This window comes from Gadus chalcogrammus, chromosome 6 (genome assembly GCF_026213295.1).
Source record: "Gadus chalcogrammus isolate NIFS_2021 chromosome 6, NIFS_Gcha_1.0, whole genome shotgun sequence".
NCBI lineage: Eukaryota > Metazoa > Chordata > Actinopteri > Gadiformes > Gadidae > Gadus > Gadus chalcogrammus.
The window spans coordinates 21148721-21168763 of record NC_079417.1 but is presented as its reverse complement, the minus strand read 5'-3'; the positions used below and the strand labels follow the sequence as shown (position 1 = coordinate 21168763).

The 20043-nt window shown below is 43.5% G+C and overlaps 1 protein-coding gene and 1 long non-coding RNA gene across 7 annotated transcripts in view; one reads left to right on the top strand and one right to left on the bottom strand.

Moving 5' to 3' along the window:
* c5 (complement component 5) overlaps positions 1-6813 on the top strand; it is a 47000-nt gene extending 40187 nt beyond the window's left edge. For all 6 annotated transcript variants that reach the window (XM_056592823.1, XM_056592826.1, XM_056592827.1 and 3 more), the window contains 8 exons: positions 13-115; positions 235-309; positions 841-946; positions 1663-1746; positions 1856-1942; positions 2026-2118; positions 2273-2411; positions 3295-6813. In XM_056592823.1, the coding sequence (XP_056448798.1) occupies positions 13-115; positions 235-309; positions 841-946; positions 1663-1746; positions 1856-1942; positions 2026-2118; positions 2273-2411; positions 3295-3418 (811 nt within the window). In that variant the 3' untranslated portion in view covers positions 3419-6813. The remainder of the gene's footprint in view (positions 1-12; positions 116-234; positions 310-840; positions 947-1662; positions 1747-1855; positions 1943-2025; positions 2119-2272; positions 2412-3294) is intronic.
* A 574-nt stretch (positions 6814-7387) lies between these two features.
* Positions 7388-19715, bottom strand: LOC130384576 (uncharacterized). Its single transcript, XR_008895892.1, has 3 exons — positions 19571-19715; positions 18904-19102; positions 7388-8196 (listed from the first exon to the last, which is right to left on the bottom strand). It is a non-coding gene; the product is annotated as an uncharacterized LOC130384576 (long non-coding RNA).
* Between the last annotated feature and the right edge of the window lie 328 nt (positions 19716-20043).

Genomic DNA, 20043 nt, shown 5'->3' with positions numbered 1-20043 from the left:
TTCCGTCCACAGATACAGGCCCCCACCAAACGAGGTTGAGCCAGAGTCGGGCCTGACTGTGTTGGAGATTCATCTTCCAACAGGAGTTCAACCAAACCTTAATGAACTTGAACCAGTACATACATACACACACACGCACACACAACGCACACATACAAACACAGGCATCCACACTCTGGCTTTCATCTGGCTTCCAGTAAACCATCCTGACTCTTTTTTTCTCCATGTGTTCAGTTTAAGAACGGTGATATTCCTGCCATCTTGAGTTATAAAATGAGAGGAAACGTGGTCATCATCGAGATGGAATATGTAAGTCCATATATATATATATATATATATATATATATATATATATATATATATATATATAAATACAGACACGCACACAAAAGCCTTTTTAAAAATGTAGCAATTTAACCACTCCTCACATAATAAATGAGCAATATTAAAATGATCACACCTAGGTTTACTCTAAATGAAATAAATGCCCCCAAACAGGATTTATAGAAAGTTGATGCAGGAAAGAAAGTTAAAAAGGAAGACCTTAAGGCACATGCTTGCTTGTCGGGTTCTTGTTGGAGAAACTGTCAAATCAGCGTCGGCAAACATTCAATATTCATGTTTTTGGGTGTTTGTTGTGTCAGTATGCAAGCCACTAAAAAAAGCTAAACATTTAAATACAGTATGGAAGGGAGTGCCATGGTATATATATGTGTGTTGCCATTGATGGCTTACTTTTTGTATTCTTGTGGTTGCTAGGTGCTGATGTCCTGCTAATTTCTGATGTATTCCAATCTCTGGTTGCTAGGTTCTGATATGGTCCTGTCTTTTCATCTTTAGGTACCGTCTGATATCTTCCGGTGTATAGGGTTCCGGGTCCGTGCAGAGTTTAACGTGGTGGCAGCGGCAAAGTCCATCTTCAGAGTGTTTGAGAGCGAGGTTCAAGGTAAACACCTGGTATTACTATGAACCCCTACAGTGATTTATTTTGGCCTTCTGAGATAAGACTACTAACAGAAGACAAATCTGTGAGCTCATTATTCATTTGCTCTGGCATATGCATTTGGGTTCCCTTCCGTCCAGATTTCCAGCAGACCTGGACAGGGTTGAGCCAATCACAACGGTTTATTTGAAGTGCGGGTTTAATACGATAACTGTACAGAGGAGTGCTCTATTTGAGCGTCGTTGAGGATTTTCATAAACAAACCAAGATGGCTGCCACTGATAAGTCACACCTTCCATTGCTCTGATTGGCTGTAGGTCTATCCTTTTGTGTCTAGAGGCCTTTTGGTCTACATCCGTTGATAACCGCCTTTGGAAAACAAAAAAGGAACTGGGAGGTTGCAGACTAGCATACACGCATTTGTGAATTGGTCCTGTGATGTCAGGCTAAGACATCACCGCACAGGTCGATGTCAAGATAGGACAATATAAAAACAGACTTTTTTATTTTTTTTGCAAAGGAAATGTGATGGGGTATGATGAAGAGGGGGGGTCTTTTTTATTTTATCATGATAGAGAGGGATAGATTGATACTAGAAAGAAAATATATGTGCCAATCTCTCCATGCTCCATGAAATCCATAGCAACATCCATTTAGACCCCGAGTGTCTGCCAATGCAGTGCTATTAAATCCCCTGGTCTGTTTGCCTTATCTTACAGGCAGTGTGTGTGAAAAACAATTTTCGTTTGCTGAGGAGGATCTACAGCGACTGTGTTTTGGGAAGGAGTGTCAGTGCATGAAAGGTACTGTCATGGAGCTCTTAGGCCTCAGCTGTTAAATTTGGTGGATCAACAAATAAACAACCGAAAAATCGTAAATGTTTGTTGAGAATGAACATGTGTTTTATCCCAGCCGCTTGCGCCACATATAGAGGAAACAGCACCGCCCTTACAGCAGAAGAACGCATCCTGGAGACCTGCTATGATCATATCCAATATGGTAAGGGAGACAGCCATACAGAGAGGCAGAGAGACAGACAGCAACAGACAAACAGACGCATTGCTAATAGATTCCTTCTCCAGCGTACAAGGTAAAGATTAAGTCTGCAGTGGCTGAAGGGGACTTTATGACCTACACGGCCATCGTAGTCCTAGTCCTGAAACAAAAGGACCGAGGTGAGATTTAATGTCCATTTACTCCATCCTAGCTGGACTTTGCTCACAAACTAAAGACTTGCATGTGTGTGTGTGGGTGTGGGTGTGGGTGTGGGTGTGGGTGTGCGTGTGGGTGTGGGTGTATGCGTGTGTGCGTGTGCGTGTGTGTGGGTAGCGTTTGAGGGTGTTAGGCCAGGCGTTGAGGTGGCCCTGGTGAAGAAGGCCACCTGCAGCTGGGTGGAGCTTCATAAGGACGCCCATTTCATAGTGCAGGGCTCCCGTGGCTCAGAGCTCCTCTCCAATGACAACGTCAGGTCAGTCTCCCCTCTCCGGCCAATGTTTTCAGGGCCCAGAACATACTTAGTTGTGAACATTTGATGTTTCTGTAACCTGCAGCCTTATCGTTAGGCTTCAGCCCCGAATGTCCAAAATATTACAAATCAATAAAGATTAATATAAACTTTGCCCCGGGGATATTTATCAGTCATTCTGATCATGCGTTAAAGTAATTAAAGCTAATTACTTACAACTTCTTATATTTGGATAAACTTAATCTGGAAAGTAATTCAGTAAATTTGAGTTTCACACGTTTTATAAATGAATAAGACATGTACTTTTAATGTTTATAAGGTGCCAGAGTGCATAAAAAAGCCTAGAAATACACCAAGGAAGGCCCCCTGATAACATATATTTTACACAGGAAACACATTGTGATGAGCAATTTATGCTTCAAGCATCTGTGAGGACTGCACGGCCTAATTGACGTCACACAAACTGAATGTGTGCCCCCCCCCATATCCAAATGTAGTCCTATTTACTGTCCTGGTTTGATTGTGAAATGCTTGCAATACAATTCTCCAGAAGTCACGTGTTTGTACATTCAAAGAGATACACAGAGATATCTGCTGTGCTCCAATTGGGGGAGCATATGCTCTCGTTAACCGCTTCCATTGACTTGCTTGGTTAAAGTAGCTCCGTCCATGGGAAAAGAATACACCTTTAATAACGCCCTCTAGATTTCTAAAGATGCTTATTCCAAACCCGTGCCAGCAGCATCCCAACAAGACTGTAGTTTACAAACACACAGATCCTCATAGATCCTCGACTGGCACAAGGGACAGTCTTCTGAGTAGCAACGTGGTTCTCCGTGGACGCAGAAGTGGTATTGGGTGATGTGGGGTGTTTGATGTTTTCTAGGTACCGTTTTCCTCTGGACTTGGATGCTGTTCTTGAGCTGTTGCCAGATTGTGGTCCTACTGGCTGCATGGACTCTGAACTGAATCAATATGAAGAGGACCTCCAGATTTTTGGCTGTGGCTAACCAGCCCTGTTATGAATAGGATTAATTCCTTTTTAATAATGAGCATATTTGTTTTCTTCCTCAAGTAATTTTTTTGCAGGCAATACATGCAGTATTTTCATAGATTTAACATGGTAACAACAAGCAAAAACAATCCGAAATTCTCTCTCGCTCGATCGATCAAAAACAAACGTGTGTGTGTGTTTAAAGTGTGTGTTGTAGGTGATTATTTTAATTCATTATTTAGGAGCTTTTCATTCAATTATCAACTGGGATCAATACAACCTATTGTTGGAAATATGGGTAAAAGTTGCAGACAGAATTTCCTTTCGGAGATTCATTTAAGTGTGTTATTTTAAATATACCAAACAATCAGCTTTCCCAACTAAATAAATAAATAATCTGATACAATTGCACCCACTCCGTTATGGGTTAGTCATTCATTCTGTTATCTCTGTGAGACCATCCAGATCTCACATTGTGAGTAACCATTTTGTTTCTGTCTGCAGATCATATTCACAATGTCTGCGCTTTAATATCTGGATGTCTCAAAAACCTTACTCTTTTTAATAAAGAGAAATATTTAATAAAGATCATTAAAAAATAAGGATAGGCCCTAAAGATCCCATGGCATGAAAATTTCACATTCTGAGGTTCTCTAACATTAATATGAGTTCCCCTAGCCTACCTATGCTCCCCAGTAGCTAGAAATTTCATTGGGTGTAAAACGAGCACCAGGCATTCTGCTCCGCCTTTGAAAAAACGAAACTCAGACGCGCCGTTTTGGAATTTTCCCTGTATGTCGTCATAAAGGGAGATGACACATCCCCTTTCTCTGCCTTTCCAGCCCAGAGAATTTGGCCCGGCAATGTCCTACGGCCGTGCGAGTGTCACATACGTGTGTGTGTGTGTGTGTGTGATTACACACACTGCAACGCAAGCGTTGTACACTTCTTTGTTATTTGGATAACCGTTCTGCTGTTGGTGTTATGGCGCATATCACGTCGGTTCTTTGACGTCTCTGGTATTTCCACAACAAGTCTGTAGTTGGGGTTATCTCAGCCATCGTTGAGCCCCGCAGCCTGCCGCCCGCTGCTGCGAGGCACCACCGCCGCGAAGCACCACCGCCCGGCAGCGGGCAGCAGGCAGCCGACAGCAAGCAGCGGGCAGTGGGCGATTCAGTCTACTTCAGATTGCTGTGGAAGTGGAAGAACCAGAGTCGCGGAGAACCCGCCGCAGTCGTTTGTGATTCGAAATATCGTCTGGAGACGCACACAGCTTTTGGTCATGATAATATGTATTATATGATATTATTTAGATATAGAGCTCCAGGACTGTAACGCAATTGTTGTACACTTCTTTGTTAGTTGGATAACCGTTCTGCTGCTGTTGGTGTTATGGTGCATAACACGTCGGACTCGAACGAGACTAGTAGTGGGGGTTATCTCAGACATGGTTGAGAAGGAATTGGGGGAAAGGAACTTTGCTTTGTCTCCCTGAAGTACATGAACCAAGACATGGAGGAGAAAGGGTTTGTTGCCCGCGATTGTCTCCCGCTGAGCCCCTCTTCCCGCTGCCGAGGGACCACCGCCTGGTGGTGCCTAAGTGCTGCATCTTGCCGACTGCCGAGGCGACTGCCGACTGCCCTCGACAGCAAGGCTCAGACGGGAGACAATCGCGGTCAACAATCGCGGGCAACAACCCCTTTCTCCTCTATGTCATGTTTCAGTCTACTTCAGATGATGTGAACGTGGAAGAACCAGAGACGTCGAAGAACCCAATGAAGTCGTTTGAGATTCATAATATCATCACACAGCCCACTAATATCTATATTAAACCATTCATAAAGTAGCATGCCATGGGACCTTTAAGAAGGAAAAAAGCATTGAAGCCGATCATTAAAATCCACTTGCCCCCTGGATTCGGCCATCCAGTCAAGAGGTCTACAGAACTGTGGGTAAAGGGAGAGCCCATAAAGAAAGCTTTGGGCGTGTTAGGGATGCAGTGGCATTAGAAATTAATGTACATGTACACATCTCGTGCTTATTGAGGACTATGACACCTATTTTGGTGAGGACTACGACCCTCTCAGCTAGGCTCTGGTTCGACCTCCAATTCAAAAGTTTACACGGCTGTGTCACGGAGTGATTACTGCCCGGGCTCACCGGGCCCCCAGGCCCAGTGGGCCAAGGGGGCCCTGTTGTAGGGGCAATATTTTCCCTACATTATTATACCTACTGATATCTTAATGGGGCCTCAAGCCATATAACATTGGTCATATTATGTAATATGTCTCAATAGGGCCCCTCAACCATATGCCACAGGTTGTGTCATTCATCCCTCAGGTTGTGTCATTCATCCCTCATACGTGAAAGGGCCCCTTCAAATAAAAATAAACGCACATTATAGGTCATATAGGGCCCCTGAATCACAGATTATGTATATTATTCATTCCTAATATCGGAAAAGGACCCCTAAATCAGTTAGCATAGGTCAGGATATGTCATATAGGGCCCTGAAACACGGGTTATGTTAGTCACTCTTGGTATCTGGAAGGGGCCTCAAAATTAAATAGCATGGGGTTTAATTTGTCATATGTCTTAATAGGGCCCCTGAACCACAGGTTATGTTGTCAATAAGATAACGTGGGGTATGTAATGTCACACCCCCCTCTATCTGCTTCATCAGTCTGCTGTCCACAGTAGCCGCAGTTTCCGACAATGCAGCGTGCTCATACTGGCCAGATGTATTGGCCCCTGATGTAGGGCCCCTAAATCATATACCACCATGGGTTGTTATATGCCATATTATTATTATATTATTAATTCTATGATATGATTGGATGTGTCAATAGAGCTTGTTAGACTGTGGACAGGAACGGTTACAATACTAACGGTTACGTCAATGCTAGATAAAATGTTTGGGTGGTGGGGGAGGCCTTTTCTCGTCGCCTGGGCCCAGGGGCCCACTGACTCATAAACCGTCACTGGGCAGTAAAAATTTTATCTCCCCTTTCAAGAAAAGTTCAGTTATTTTTAATTGTTTAAATATTCCCCCAGAATTAAGTCCCAAATGCTTCTCAACTGTCAAGAAGCGCTCCCTCTTTGAACCTGGTTTAAAACATCACTTAACCACCTGCACTCAATTAAAGGTGTAGTGTGTAGAATTCAGTGGTATCTAGTTTGAACGGTCCTGGCAGAAATGATGGCTCAATCAGTGTATAAACCCATGAAAATAAGAATAATTGGGGTGCCCCCGGTGCTTCACCGGGTAGAGCGCATACCACTAAGGCCCAGTCCTTACCACAGCGACCCGGGTTTGATTCCTGCCCGTGGTCGTTTGCTGCATGTCTTCCCCTGTCTCGAATATCTTTGTCTTACTCACTCTACAATAAAAAGGATTAAACCTTCAAAAAATCTTTAAAATAAGAATAATTGTGCTTGTAATTTTTTCACAAAAAACAGCTGGTTGCTTTCTCAACGCTAGCTAGCGGCCACCTATATTAGAGCCACTGGCTCTTAGTATTCGGAGCATAGAACACTCTTAAATTCTCAGTAATATACTACATAATACACACCTTTTTCCCTGCCCTCACACCCCTCCCTTTCAGATCCCTTCACCTGACCGCCATTTTTAGTTGATACATATACTATAGATTACCAACCCTACCTTCAGATTACTAAAGGGGGCATCCTGAATGCGGTTTTCATCCAACAATAAACGGGTTGCATCGAGATAAACACAGTAAACCCCATTAAAAGATAAATGCAGAAGTCAACCATATCTTTAGTAATGTGGGTACTGTTCAGTAGTCCGAGATCAGTTTACTAATACGAGTATCTTATAAACAGTGCACACCGATTCTAAGCTGAGGGTACAGATTTACAGACTTTTGTCTATCATCATATACCAGCGGTAAGAAGTAAAGCATCAGCTGATGATAGAAAAAACATGGCGAACTACACGTTCATTGTGAATACAGAAGACTGTTTATTTAAAGTAAAATGAACACAGATTGTATTTCTGTTGTCATCGGTCAAATAATTGTAAATATAAAAAAAAGAAAAAGAAATCCCGTTCTCACAATAGAACCCAAACTAGTGCAGCGGGATAGAGGACTTGCATTTGTAAAACCGACCATATAGTGCTAGAGGGCTGTTGTGACTCTGGTAATTGGACATGGTGAGCAGCTTATTATTTCATTATTTCTAACTTTGAAATCGACCATGTTCAAATCCAATAAGTGTTGGATAACGTCTTCCTTGGTCGTCCAGAGCCTCGGTGGCACAACTTTGGCAAGGCAGCCATTGGCAAATTTCCACACTTTTTTGCTACTGTCTGAAAGTTCAACCGTTATAATGGCTTCACACTTTATGCTCAATTTGGTGTTTTTATAATGCATTTCACAGGGAGCGCACAGAGCATTTTTTAACTCTGGATTGACCTTGAAGAGGGTGTGGTGTTGCGGACAAGTGTGGGTGATTGTTGCAAAGGCACCGATTATCTCTCCTTTATAGGTCGTCCAATGCTGGAGCCAACGGTGTCTTTGCTCGGTTCTCTGCAGGCACAGCTTTTGTCGAGTGGGTCGTCAAAAGAGTAAGAGCACAATCGTAGGCGTGGATCGACACGTTGTTGAGGTCGTACCAGCGGCCCAGGTCCAGCTTTAGATCCTCCCAGGTGGTAATGTGGACTCCTTCAGTGGTGTCGGACCCCACTGATGGACTGATAGCGATGTCCTGGTCCTCAGTCTTTACAAGCTGCGGGCCCTCCTCGTGAAAGGCCCTTACACGGATTTGGACCTGTTTGGAAGACGAAACCAACCATTAGTCCTGTCTGTCTGTCTGTTGTATAGAATAGAAAGACTGCCATTGGGCAGACTACAACTAAATTAGGAGCGCTTTCAACTAGGGATGGGTTTAAATAATCAATTTCCCGATTAAAACCGTTCTTCCTTTGAATTTTCTGATATTGATTAATAAAATCACACATCGCTCTTTTAGCCTTATCCCGTGGATGCATGAAGTGGCCACGTGAGAGACGTGCGTCTCTCTCGCGTGATTCTACTCATGCGAGCACTTGAAATATTTCAACTTTCCCGCACATTTTGAATGATGCTTTGTCTTGACAGCGTATCAGCTAGGGCTGCAACTAACGATTATTTTAATAATCGATTAATCTGTCTTTATTCAAAAACTGAACATTACTTCAAATTCACAGTGCAGACTGAAGTGTAAAAACACCAGGTTATTGCTCCAACGTCCCGGAACTATTAAAAGTAATATTAAATAATAAAAAAATTTAAAAAACATAACTGGGATAACACAAAAGAAAACATACAATCTATGATATACTTTTATATGTATATAAGGGATGTCCATGGTTAACCGGTCAAACCTATTGATACAATTTTCGAGACTCCTTGAAATAGAACTTGTAATATTGCTTTAATTTCTGATAAGATGAAGATAGTTCAAGATAGGACATTAAAGAGGTCATAATTCTATCTTTACTATCTTATTTTATATTACTGGGAAAACAAGTTTTCACCGAAATCTCTATTATTATTTTTTTTCTGTTGCATTTGAACGCATCAATCATATTACTGACCCGACCTGACACATCACATTTGACACTGTTTGTGACCATTGGTCAGTTTTTTTTTTTAAGCCAACTAGCTTTATATCCTGCCGATTTTAACATGGATTTAAAAACTGCATTACTATTTTTAACTGACGGGACTTTCTCCTCCAATATTCTTCAAGTGTATTGAAGTGTACACAAGTATTTGGGTTGACACTAAGGTTTCAAAAGCACTTGCCCATCGGGCAAGTACAGGTCAGGTTCAACTTGCCCGAATGTGACGTTCACTTGTCCAAATTATAATCAAAATCGTGAACGGGGCTCATTTTGCCAGGCACCCGGCCTGGTTTTTTGGGGATCAGAAAACTCATCCTAGCTCAGACTGAAGCTGAACGTTAGCTTCCACACATGTTGTGTTTAAAAAATAACAAACTTCTCTTTGTTTACTTATTTATCGAGCGGTCACATCGTGCCATGAAGTGATTTCAGTCCACCATTGCAAACTATTCAAGCTATCGCCAATTTATATGTAGACCTGCATGATTTTATGCAAATGTACATAACTAAATGTCAGAGGTAGTAGCAAAGATATGTCTTTTTTAACTTACACGTTTCTTTGAGCTCTAACTGATTAATCACAATCGCAATTCTAGTATCGTTCTAGTATCAGTCACGATACTGGATTTTCTAACTTCAAGACTATACCTGGAAAAATATCGATATTCTATACCATTTTCGATATCAGGGGAAAAGTTTTTTTCAGGAAAGAACATACCCAAAGTAAATAGAGTATATTTCCACAACTGCAAGGGCGATAATGTCATTTTTGTGCCAAAAGAAAGATTGTTGTGCAAGTGAAATATTCAATGGGGATAATACTTGGTTAAAGTGAATAAAGCAATGGAACACAACACAGCATAAGTGGAAGATAACATTTCCACCTGAAATAATTATCGGTTGGTCGTTGGGAGCGCTGTCTTACTATGAGACACATAGGGCCCTATTTTAACGGTCTGAAACGCAAGTGGGAAAGCGCAAAGCGCAAGTAGCTTTGTGGGCGGTTCTACGGCGCTATCGCTATTTTACAGGCGGATAAATGACACTTCCGCCGCGGCGCAAGTGTCAAAAGGGTTGGTCTGAAGCAGCCTAATTACCCGTAGATGTGGTTTGGGCGTAACGTGCAATGAACCAATCAGAGCGTTTTCTCGCATCCCCTTTAAGAACGATCGGCGCATGTTCCATGGCGGATTGCTATTATGATGGCGGGTTTGCCAGGCGCACGCAATGAAAGGTTCACCACAGAAGATACCGATGTCCTTGTCAGAGCAGTCAAAGAACGCGAGTTGGCTTTATATGGGGATGGGAGAAACCCACCCAAAATTGCTTCCGTGAAAGCGGCTTGGGAGGAAATCGCCGTAATTGTTTCAGCAGCTGGACAAAATAGGACATCTCACCATTGCCGTAAGCGATACAACGACGTCAGGAGAAGAGGAAAGGCCAAGCTTGCGGCCAACTTGAAAGCACGTCAAAAGACTGGAGGAGGATCTGGCAGTTACCAGGACCTCACGCCAGCAGAGGATATCGCTGCGTCAACACTGACCGCTGAAAGTGTTGAGGGTTTTGGGGGCTTTAGAGGTCGGCACCCAACCCGATGCACCAGCTGTCCAACCCCAAGGTACATAAATAAAGTTCACATAAATAGAGATGTCTCGTGAAAATCTTTTTAATCATTTTTGACATTTAATAAATGTAACACAGCCATAAAATAAATCAAAACAATGTCACGTAGCTTCTCAGGAAGAAGACCCTGGCCTCGGGACCAGCGCGCACAGGGCAGCTGAGGGAGCCGCGCGGCGCCCTCAAGCAAGACGCCGTGGCAGCAGCAGCAGCATGAGACCGCAGGACCACCCGTTCCTGCAGCTCCAGCAAACCGGGTTCGACATGCTGGAGCGGGAGCTGGCCGGGATGCGGCGAAACACCAACACCCGTAATGGTAATATTTGTACAATGCTAAACAATAGAGCGGAGATGTCATTAGTTTGCTTACCTAACTATATACGATGCAGCTCCTCTGACAGATGAGCTCTCCTCTCCCGTGCTGCTGCTGGGGCATTTGGACGTAATGGCATCGGCACATGCAGTTCAGCATCACGTCTCATTAAGTCCTCTGATCTATCCTCATTAATGTCATCGACACATCCATGATTCATGGCAATGTTGTGTAAAACACAACATGCCACAAAGAATGCTGCGACTTTTTGAGGACCATACTGTAAAGTACCACCTGACCTATCCAAACACCTGAAGCGCATTTTCAGAATCCCGAAAGTACGTTCAATTACACTGCGTGTTTGTGTGTGTTTCCTGTTGAATGCCATTTTGCGCACTGTTGCTGGCATAAGAAATGGGGTCATGAGCCATGTCTTAAACGGATAGCCGTTGTCCCCTAACAGCCACCCATCCAAGGGAGGATTCCCCTCGAATATGGCAGGAATGGTCGAGTTTGCCAATATGAAGGAGTCATGGCTTGAGCCAGGGTAATTGGCAAAGACATGATTTATTCGACAATTAGCATCGGAAATTACTTGGATGTTAATTGAATGAGTTCCCTTCCGGTTTATGTATGTGAGTGCGTTTAGTGATGGGGCACGTAGCTGCACATGGGTGCAGTCTATAGCACCAAGGACGCCAGGGAACCCATACTTGGTCCAAAACTCCTGCTTAGTTCTTTCCTGGCTGTCAGGTGTAACGGGGAATTTGATGTATTCCCCAGCATGTTGGACTAGACCTGACGTAACTGCATGTATAGCCGAACTTACTGCCGATTGTGAAATGCGTCCAATACAACTAAGGGGATGCTGGAACGACCCAGATGCATAGAAATGCAGTGCCGCTGTAATTTTCACTGCAACAGGGAGGGCATAGGGACAGCGTGCATCAGTCCCCAGCTCATCTGCCAGGAGATGACAGATGTCGGAGACAGCCAGACGGGTCAGGCGTAGCTTACGCCTGCATTCCTCCTCACTCAGGGAGAGATAGGCAGTGGTGTAGTCTACGTGATAAGCAGGTATACGCCGTATACCCACTAGGAACGCACCAGGATTTGCGTATACCCACTTAAAAATGTGCACGGATACGTATCAATCGTCTTGTGACAGATCTTTCACTTCTGTGTTTATTTTTCGTTAATATCGGTTGGGTATAACTGCAAAAAAATACTTTAAGCAGGGGAAGTTATCTCCTACATTCACCATTCATAAAATTCCCGCTGCACGCTCGCGCTCTGCCTTGTCTCTGTTACGAAGCGCGAAGCTGCCCCTGCATCTCTGCACGTTAATTGGCGGGCCAAGCCCCTCCTTCTCGCGTGTGTGTGCGTGTGTGTGCGTGCGTGGGCGTGCGTGTGTGTGCGTGTGTGTGTGTGTCCATTCCTCCCGTATTAATGTGTAAACCACATAATAAGTAGTCAACAGAAGACAATGTTTTAATCCCACTTTATATCTCCTTGTTACTTTTAGATGAGAACCCCTGGCCAGCCTTTCAGACTGGGTGTCAGGCTAGGGAATTTAAAAACAGGCATCCTTGGTTAGAGTGGAGGGAAAAAAAGTTATAGGTAAATGTCAGCCAACATACAGTTGGTATACACAATTGAAATTCATAATGTTAATCACTATGCAAATGAGAGTATAGCTAATTCATGGTCATTTTTAAGGTGCAGTAATTTCACACTTTTACACAATTCAATTACTGTATGGTATGTTAGATGACAACAGTAAGAGCTCAAATTAGAGCAATTGAAAGAGTGAAACATTAGTCTCCTGTCATCTCCTTCTCATGCACTGGTTAGCCATGGATGTAAACAGTTCATTAAATTATTTTGAGTAGATTTTGTCCTTGTTTAGCATGTGCTATTGCTACTATAGATATACAAAGGACAACTTGTCATTTTTGTGTTCTATTTGTTCATACTGTTATTAAAACTGGTTCTTTCCATGATTGTTGATAATCGTTATACTCTTAAATCAGCGGGTTGTAGACCCCTGCGTTGGTGAGTGTGGTGCGACACCCCATAAGCGCCACACACGTACACGTACCGGTCGGACGGGTTGTGTCCGAGGCTGGGAGGGAATCATCACAGTATACCCACTACAATAAAATAGACTACACCACTGGAGATAGGTGTGTCTGGGCCGGTAGACCCTCTCCCTTTGGCGTCTGATCCTCTGTCCCAAGACGTATTCCATTCCACTGTGCAATAGAAAAATTATGAGTAACCTCAACTTAACTGGTAAGTTGCAGAGTAAGGTTAAATGGATTTACAGAAGGTGATTTCGCAGTCTTCAGAATTGTGGTTCCTGATTCTTGACGGACAACCCACTTTGACAGGTGTCCATTCCTTATATACATGTGCAGGGTCGGACTGGGAAGTCCAACCCTGCACATGTATAAAAGGGGTAGTTCGGAATTTTGGACATAGGGCCTGATTCCGAAGTGAGCATTGGTATTCTATATCACTGGAGACAGTTTTCAACACATTTCATTCAGTCCTTCTAGTTGCAGAGTTTGCTCGTGCTAGGCTAGCGCACGTCAACGGGCAATGCTAGCCTGCTATTAAAAACAGTCTTACCCACTCCACAGTACACCCGAGGTAAATCAATTATAACGACAGACTATAAATCTAAATGTCTGTTTATAGAATAATGTTAGAAATAAAACCAACCTTGCATTGCATTGCATTTTGAGGGAATTGCGGGGTCTCAGCAGCAGTGTTTATATTCCTGTACGTAGGCTACGGCAGCGGCGGACTGATACCTAGGTTACCTGCCGCTGTCATTGCTACAAAGGCAGAGTACAGTGAACGAAGGAATTCTACAAGCGTATTAAATTAACAAGATATGGCCACGTTTGGAGGAGTTAGCGATGCATCTGCTTTTGAAGACGATTATGAGGAATTTGTTGTATCCAACGAACCGTACATGTACGAGCCGGTGTTTTGATGTCAAAGCCAGCAGCAACAAGCCACAGTTGAGTCCTTTCTGGATCTCGCACTGGAAATTGGTGGAAACTTTGTGGTGCCCATCTGTACCGTTTATTTCTACAATTTCTAAAAGCACACTGAACCATCATGTTGCCTAGTCGTTCAATTGCGCTTCTGTCCCACGCTTCTCTGTTTACGTTCTTCTGTCGTGATTCGGTTACAAACCTAACCAGCGCATAGTAGAATTCCGCTTCTGCTGAGAAAGTAGTCCCTCGATGATTCATGCGATGCAAGGTTAGTTTTATTTCTAACATTATTCTATCAACACAGACATTTCAATCTATAGTCTGGCGTTATAATTGATTTACCTCGGGTGTACTGTGGAGTGGGTAAGACTGTTTTTAATAGCAGGCTAGCATTGCCCGTTGACGTGCGCTAGCCTAGCACGAGCGAACTCTGCAACTAGAAGGACTGAATGAAATGTGTTGAACTGTCTCCAGTGATATAGAATACCAATGCTCACTTCGGAATCAGGCCCTATGTCCAAAATTCCGAACTACCCCTTTAAGAAAGACCTGTGAGCCGAATTCAACATGTCGCGGTGGGCACAATTAAAAACCAAACGGCCTACCTTGACGCTGTCTTGATCGCGGGGCTTCTTGCAAGTTGCAATTATTCCACATTAATCCACACGGTTTAACATACCCGGACAGTCCTGCTAGCAAGCAATGGATTATGTTAGGTTGTAGCAGCAGGGACGTCGGGGGCACTAGCAGCAACGGTTGAAGCACTGGCCACAGCAAACAAGCGATCTATTTTAAAACATCCAGACGCCTCAGCTTGTAGAGATTTCTGCCTTTTGTCCCGAATCTTCTCCGCTCCCCCTTTCTTCTTTTTGCCAACTCTTTCCATGATTTTTAGCCCATCCACTGAAATTAAAATATAAGCGAAGCAACATCCGCAGCATCCATGGACCGTTAACGTTCGCTGTTAGATGTATAATCCCATCGTGCACCGCAACATATTTTTGCAAAATATTCTAACATAAATTCGCCAAATATAAGAAGAAAATCGTAGTTTAGTTTAAAGAAAGCATTTTAGTTTTATTTTAATTTAGTTTGTTGCAATGATTGTACAGTTTGAAGAAACAGGATTTTACAGTTCGAAGAAATAGAAAATTATACCATATACCAACCGTCACATAGATGTGCATGACAAGGAAGCGCTATATATACTGGATGCACCATTGCAACAATTTGACGTTAGGTTCTTTCTTGGGCTCTTTGAGTTATCCGTATTGTCAGGTAAGTAAGGCGGTCGTATAATCAGTATTGGGGCCGGTATGATTGAAGGAGGGCCGGCCCTCGCACGCCGAAATGTGGACCGGCCCTTCTGGCAAATGCCCGGTATCACAGATTACCAGTCCGAGCCTGTACATGTGTCTCTTGCCACTATTGGTCAACCAGGTTAATTTGATCCGTCATTACGCCTGCTACTATTCGCGTGAATAATTTGGGTAAATGTGTACGCTAGATTTATGCCTATTTATTTTATCTTTATGGACACCTCAATGATTTTCCTTGTGTGGTAATATTTTATTGTCCTTGTAATTATGTATGGTTTGCAAAAACGGGAACTACTGTCCGTGTAGATGAGAGAAGCAAAGTGTATGCGCGAGGTGCACAAGCAATCAGTATGCATCGCATGCGCATGTAGGCATGCGCCCTTAAAATAGCGTCTGAACAACGCGCCACTGACTTTAAACCAGGTATTTCCTGGTCAGTAGCGCAATGGTTTTCAGAAACGTCAAAATACCGTTTGCGCCAGAACACGCCTCCTCCTTCCGCCGAACCACCCCTTGGGGCGCAAGATCATTCCCTAATTTACCGGCGAGTGGCGCAGGTGGCAAAAGAGCACTCTGCACCAGTTGTAAACTAGCAACGACACATGCGCCAGTGACTCATGCCCCGTGCCCACTACCTCCTTCAGTCAACGGACGTGGGAAGGCGCTGCTGACTGATGGGGGAGTAGTCTTTGCAGAGGCATTTTTCAACTTCTTGACTGAGCCGAAGGCTCCAACGGAACGGACGGATCCACAATGCATTGCGCGTCCGTCCCCATTAAAGTCAATGGGGATCACGCAACGGACGGAGGTAGTGGGCACGGGGCGTAACGCCTCGTTCCCACTGCACTGTCAGTCAACGGACGTGGGAAGGCGTGGCTGACGGATGGGGGAGTAGTCTTTGCAGAGGCATCCGTCAGCCAATCAAATCGCTTCGCCGGGTTCTTCCCGCTTCTTCCTGCTTGTTGCGAGGCAAGATGACCCGCTTTCCCGCTTTCCAGTATCGGCAGAGCCCGAGTCGCGTCACAGTGCTTAAATTTGCATACGCGATCTGATTGGATGACGGAACCGTCGCTGCCGAAAAACTTGAACATTTTTCAACTTTCTGACGGTGGCGAACGCTCCAACTGAACGGACGGATCCACAATGCATTGCACGTCCGTCCCCATTCAAAGTCAATGGGCAACGGTCAACTGACGGAGGTAGTGGGCACGGGGCGTAAGTCACTTGCGCCGGATGCAAGATAGGGCCCATAAAGTTAGATATCTTACAATTTTGACACTTGACCTCTATTTAAAGTTCAGGGCAAATATAATCGAATGCACCAGGCCAAATACACATATGGCCACTAGATTGCACTGAAGAATATGTTTTCGGATTGGGGCAATTCACCTGGCTATTTCCTAAGATACCTTCTCTTATTCATTGATTGAAAACACCATGTTTAGTTGCAAAATTTGGCCTGGACACTGGATTATCTGTTTATGGTGGTTTTATTCGATCAGAATCAACTTTGTGGACAAAAATCTAAAAGGTAAAACTTCATTTTTGGTTGTTAAAAGAAAAGGTGCCGTTTCTTCTTAAGTTGTTATTTGCGAGTTTTAGTCACAGAATGATATGGTTTGGACTGTTGGAATAAGTGGAGGCTCAGCTTTCATGTAATATATAGTTTGTGAGGGTCCAATTTCGTGAAAAAGATCGCTATTGCTGAGCATGTGCACAGTTATGAAACCCAAAACCGTGTTCTTTCCTTGGTAATTTGCCTCAATCCAGTACTTCCAAACCGCACTCCTCCATCACTACTCCATTTTCCTTCTACCTAAACCGATCGCGGAGGCGCTGCACTTGAGATGCTAGCTGTGTTGGCTAACCTTTAACTAACACCTTCGAATCACTGCCAGAGACCGCACTGTGAGTGAGTGACAGAAGGCGGGTATATTCGCGCTGAAGCGATGCGTGTCTGTTAACTCGCTTTCCGAGAGAAGAGAAGACAGCGCGCTGATCAATTGCAAATACTTATATTTTGTGTGATTATGCGGAACAAAAGGTTGTTCTGCAGTTTATAAAAACACTTGAATAAATAGCCTTTATATTAACATCCACCGAAAATCCACTTGCCCGTTCGGGCAACCAGAAATCAATCTCAACTTGCCCAAATATTACTTTTAGTTGCCCCGGGCAAGCGGGCAACCGTTAATGTCAAGGCCTGAGTCCGATGAAATTTTGTTTTTGTGGAGCTCAGTGTCGGTTGTTTGCTGAGCACCACACGGTCATTTTGTGGTCCTCATCTCTGTATGTCGACACGCCTGAGGTGAGATCGACCATAGTGGGTCGGATTAGATGATGCTGTGTGTGGGGAGGGTTGGAGCGCTGTCATAGCTGTTTAGTGCATAGAGTAATGAACCCAACAGACATTCTAGAGGAGAGGTGGTGCGGAGCTTGAGGGTGAAGAGCTATCGCGATGGCGTATTTTGTTGACCCATAAGCTCTATAAGCAAACTGATGCGGGTTGGCTTTGATGTGCTCTGAGACCCGTCTCTCCAAACACGCCGTAACTACTGATGGGAGTGCGATCGGGCTGTAGACGTTGAGACTAGGGCCCGACTGATTCATCGGCCTGCCGATTTAGTCGGCCGATTATAGCCTTTTTGAAAATAATCAACATCTGCCAAAAAGACGCAGATGACAACCGATTTTTTTTTTAGATTTTTTTTTTTAAATGTTATTGCGCTTAGTATCCTGCAGATTGCGCTCCTACTCGCCTGGCTAACTAACAACTTTAGCTGGAGTAAAAAAGAGGAGATAGAATTTTACCGTACAACATGAAAGCACGCTCGCTCAGGCATCTGCGCGCTCACCTCTCCAATGTACACAAGACGCGTTGTTTGAGCATGTTGTGCCTGTTTTTCTTTAGGTCCCAGGCCATGTTAATTTGTTATACTGTAGACTCTAACGGTGAGACCATACTGCTCAGCACGCACGTGTTAGTCACTGCTCACGAGCGCAGCACATTGGGAGTTAGTTATTTATTTTACAATTTACATTACACTCATTTTTGACTGTAAATGTATTCTAAAACACTCAAAGGTTCTGCATTCAATTCACATATTCGTCAAAAGTGTTTAAAGTATATTTAAGGTATCAAAAACTACGTTTTATATGCTTTTTTTTGTTTTGTTTTTAAATCGTAATCGTAATTTTTCTCTGAAAATAATCAGCATCGGCACTCAAAAATCAATATCGGTCGGGCCCTAGTTGAGACTGTTGATAACTGGCCTTTTGGGGACAGGGATGATGATGGCTGACTTAAGGCAGGGCATGATAATGTGCTCATGTGAGTGCAATGTGTACATCGTTTTATTTAGGTCTGTAGTCGACTCGTGACCGACAAAGGCAAAAATCATGATTCACAACTATTTGCAAAGAAAGTAAATAAATGTTTGACGAACGTGTCAGACAAAACCCTTTTTGACTTGGTATGGTGTGATTAATTTGCAGCGCAAATATGAAGGGCAGTTTGCATATACAACAACAATCTATCCAGAAGATACTGGTTGCGGCCGTGATCTAATGTGGAAAGGTGAAGTGGTTGTTTAGCGTGGGTTTTACCTGATATTGGGCCCAAGGATTTTGGACTTCTGCTCCTGATGTTTCTAGTCCACAGTCAACTGTCACCGGCTATGGCTGATGTGGAAACGACAGGCTGTCAATGACGTCCACGTCCGTGTTGGAATCCACCAACACAGACAGTACTGCCGGCTTCGTAGTAGACTCGATCACTGTAGGATTGCGCAATCGTACAAGGGTTCTGTGAAAACAAAGTGAGTTTAATACAAAGGAACTGGCTTCATTAAAAAGGATCGGTCAAAGAGACAGGTTTTGTATGAGTAACTTGAAATTACATCTATACGGAATTTCAACATAGTGTATATGTTTCCATTCCATGAGTTTGAGGGTTAATGGGGCAATTGCAAATTAGCTGGGGTTTGCCTTTGCTAGTAAGGGTTTAACCTGATTACATCCATTATGACTGTCAGCTCTAGTAGCATGTCATTGAAAGCTACAAATTTTGAGCATCCCCAATTGCTTGGCCTTTGATATTTCTGCCTGCAGCTTTCTCGAGAAAGGCACATGCAAACAAGTTCAATAGTAAGCATCCCACAGAAACACATAATTTCTTTAACAACAGCATGATGAACAGTCATTATAAGATGTGAAGTGCATTTAGAAAAAACAGTTGAATTGGTAGAGGGAAGTGTAGCAATTGTAGGAATACCTGTTGACTTGAATGTTGTTTATTTTAGCATGTTCATGTGCGTAGATGGTCACAGGATGATAGTCTGCCTCTTGCTGTAGTGTGGCTGTGAAATATGGCAGATTGTCATGGCTGGTTTGGATTGGGGAGACGTTGTGGATGTAACCATACATATTGGTACACATTATCTTTGACGGACTCTCCTGTGAAGATAAGACGCAACAACCATGAGTGCATGTCTCGGGGCCACCGAAGGATAGCTGGACGTGAGTGAGGGTAGTGGACACCCCAACCACAATAGAATGCCAAAATCTTTTATTTTCATGGTTTTGATACTTTTTACCTTGTGATTGAAGAAAAGCATTTTTTTTGGTAATTTTTGTGCACATAGGCCGTCTACCCTGATACACCATGATCACAAACACTGGTTTCTAATGTAGCTCAATACCTAAAAACATAGCCATTAATTGGCCTGATCATAACCTAATTTAAGA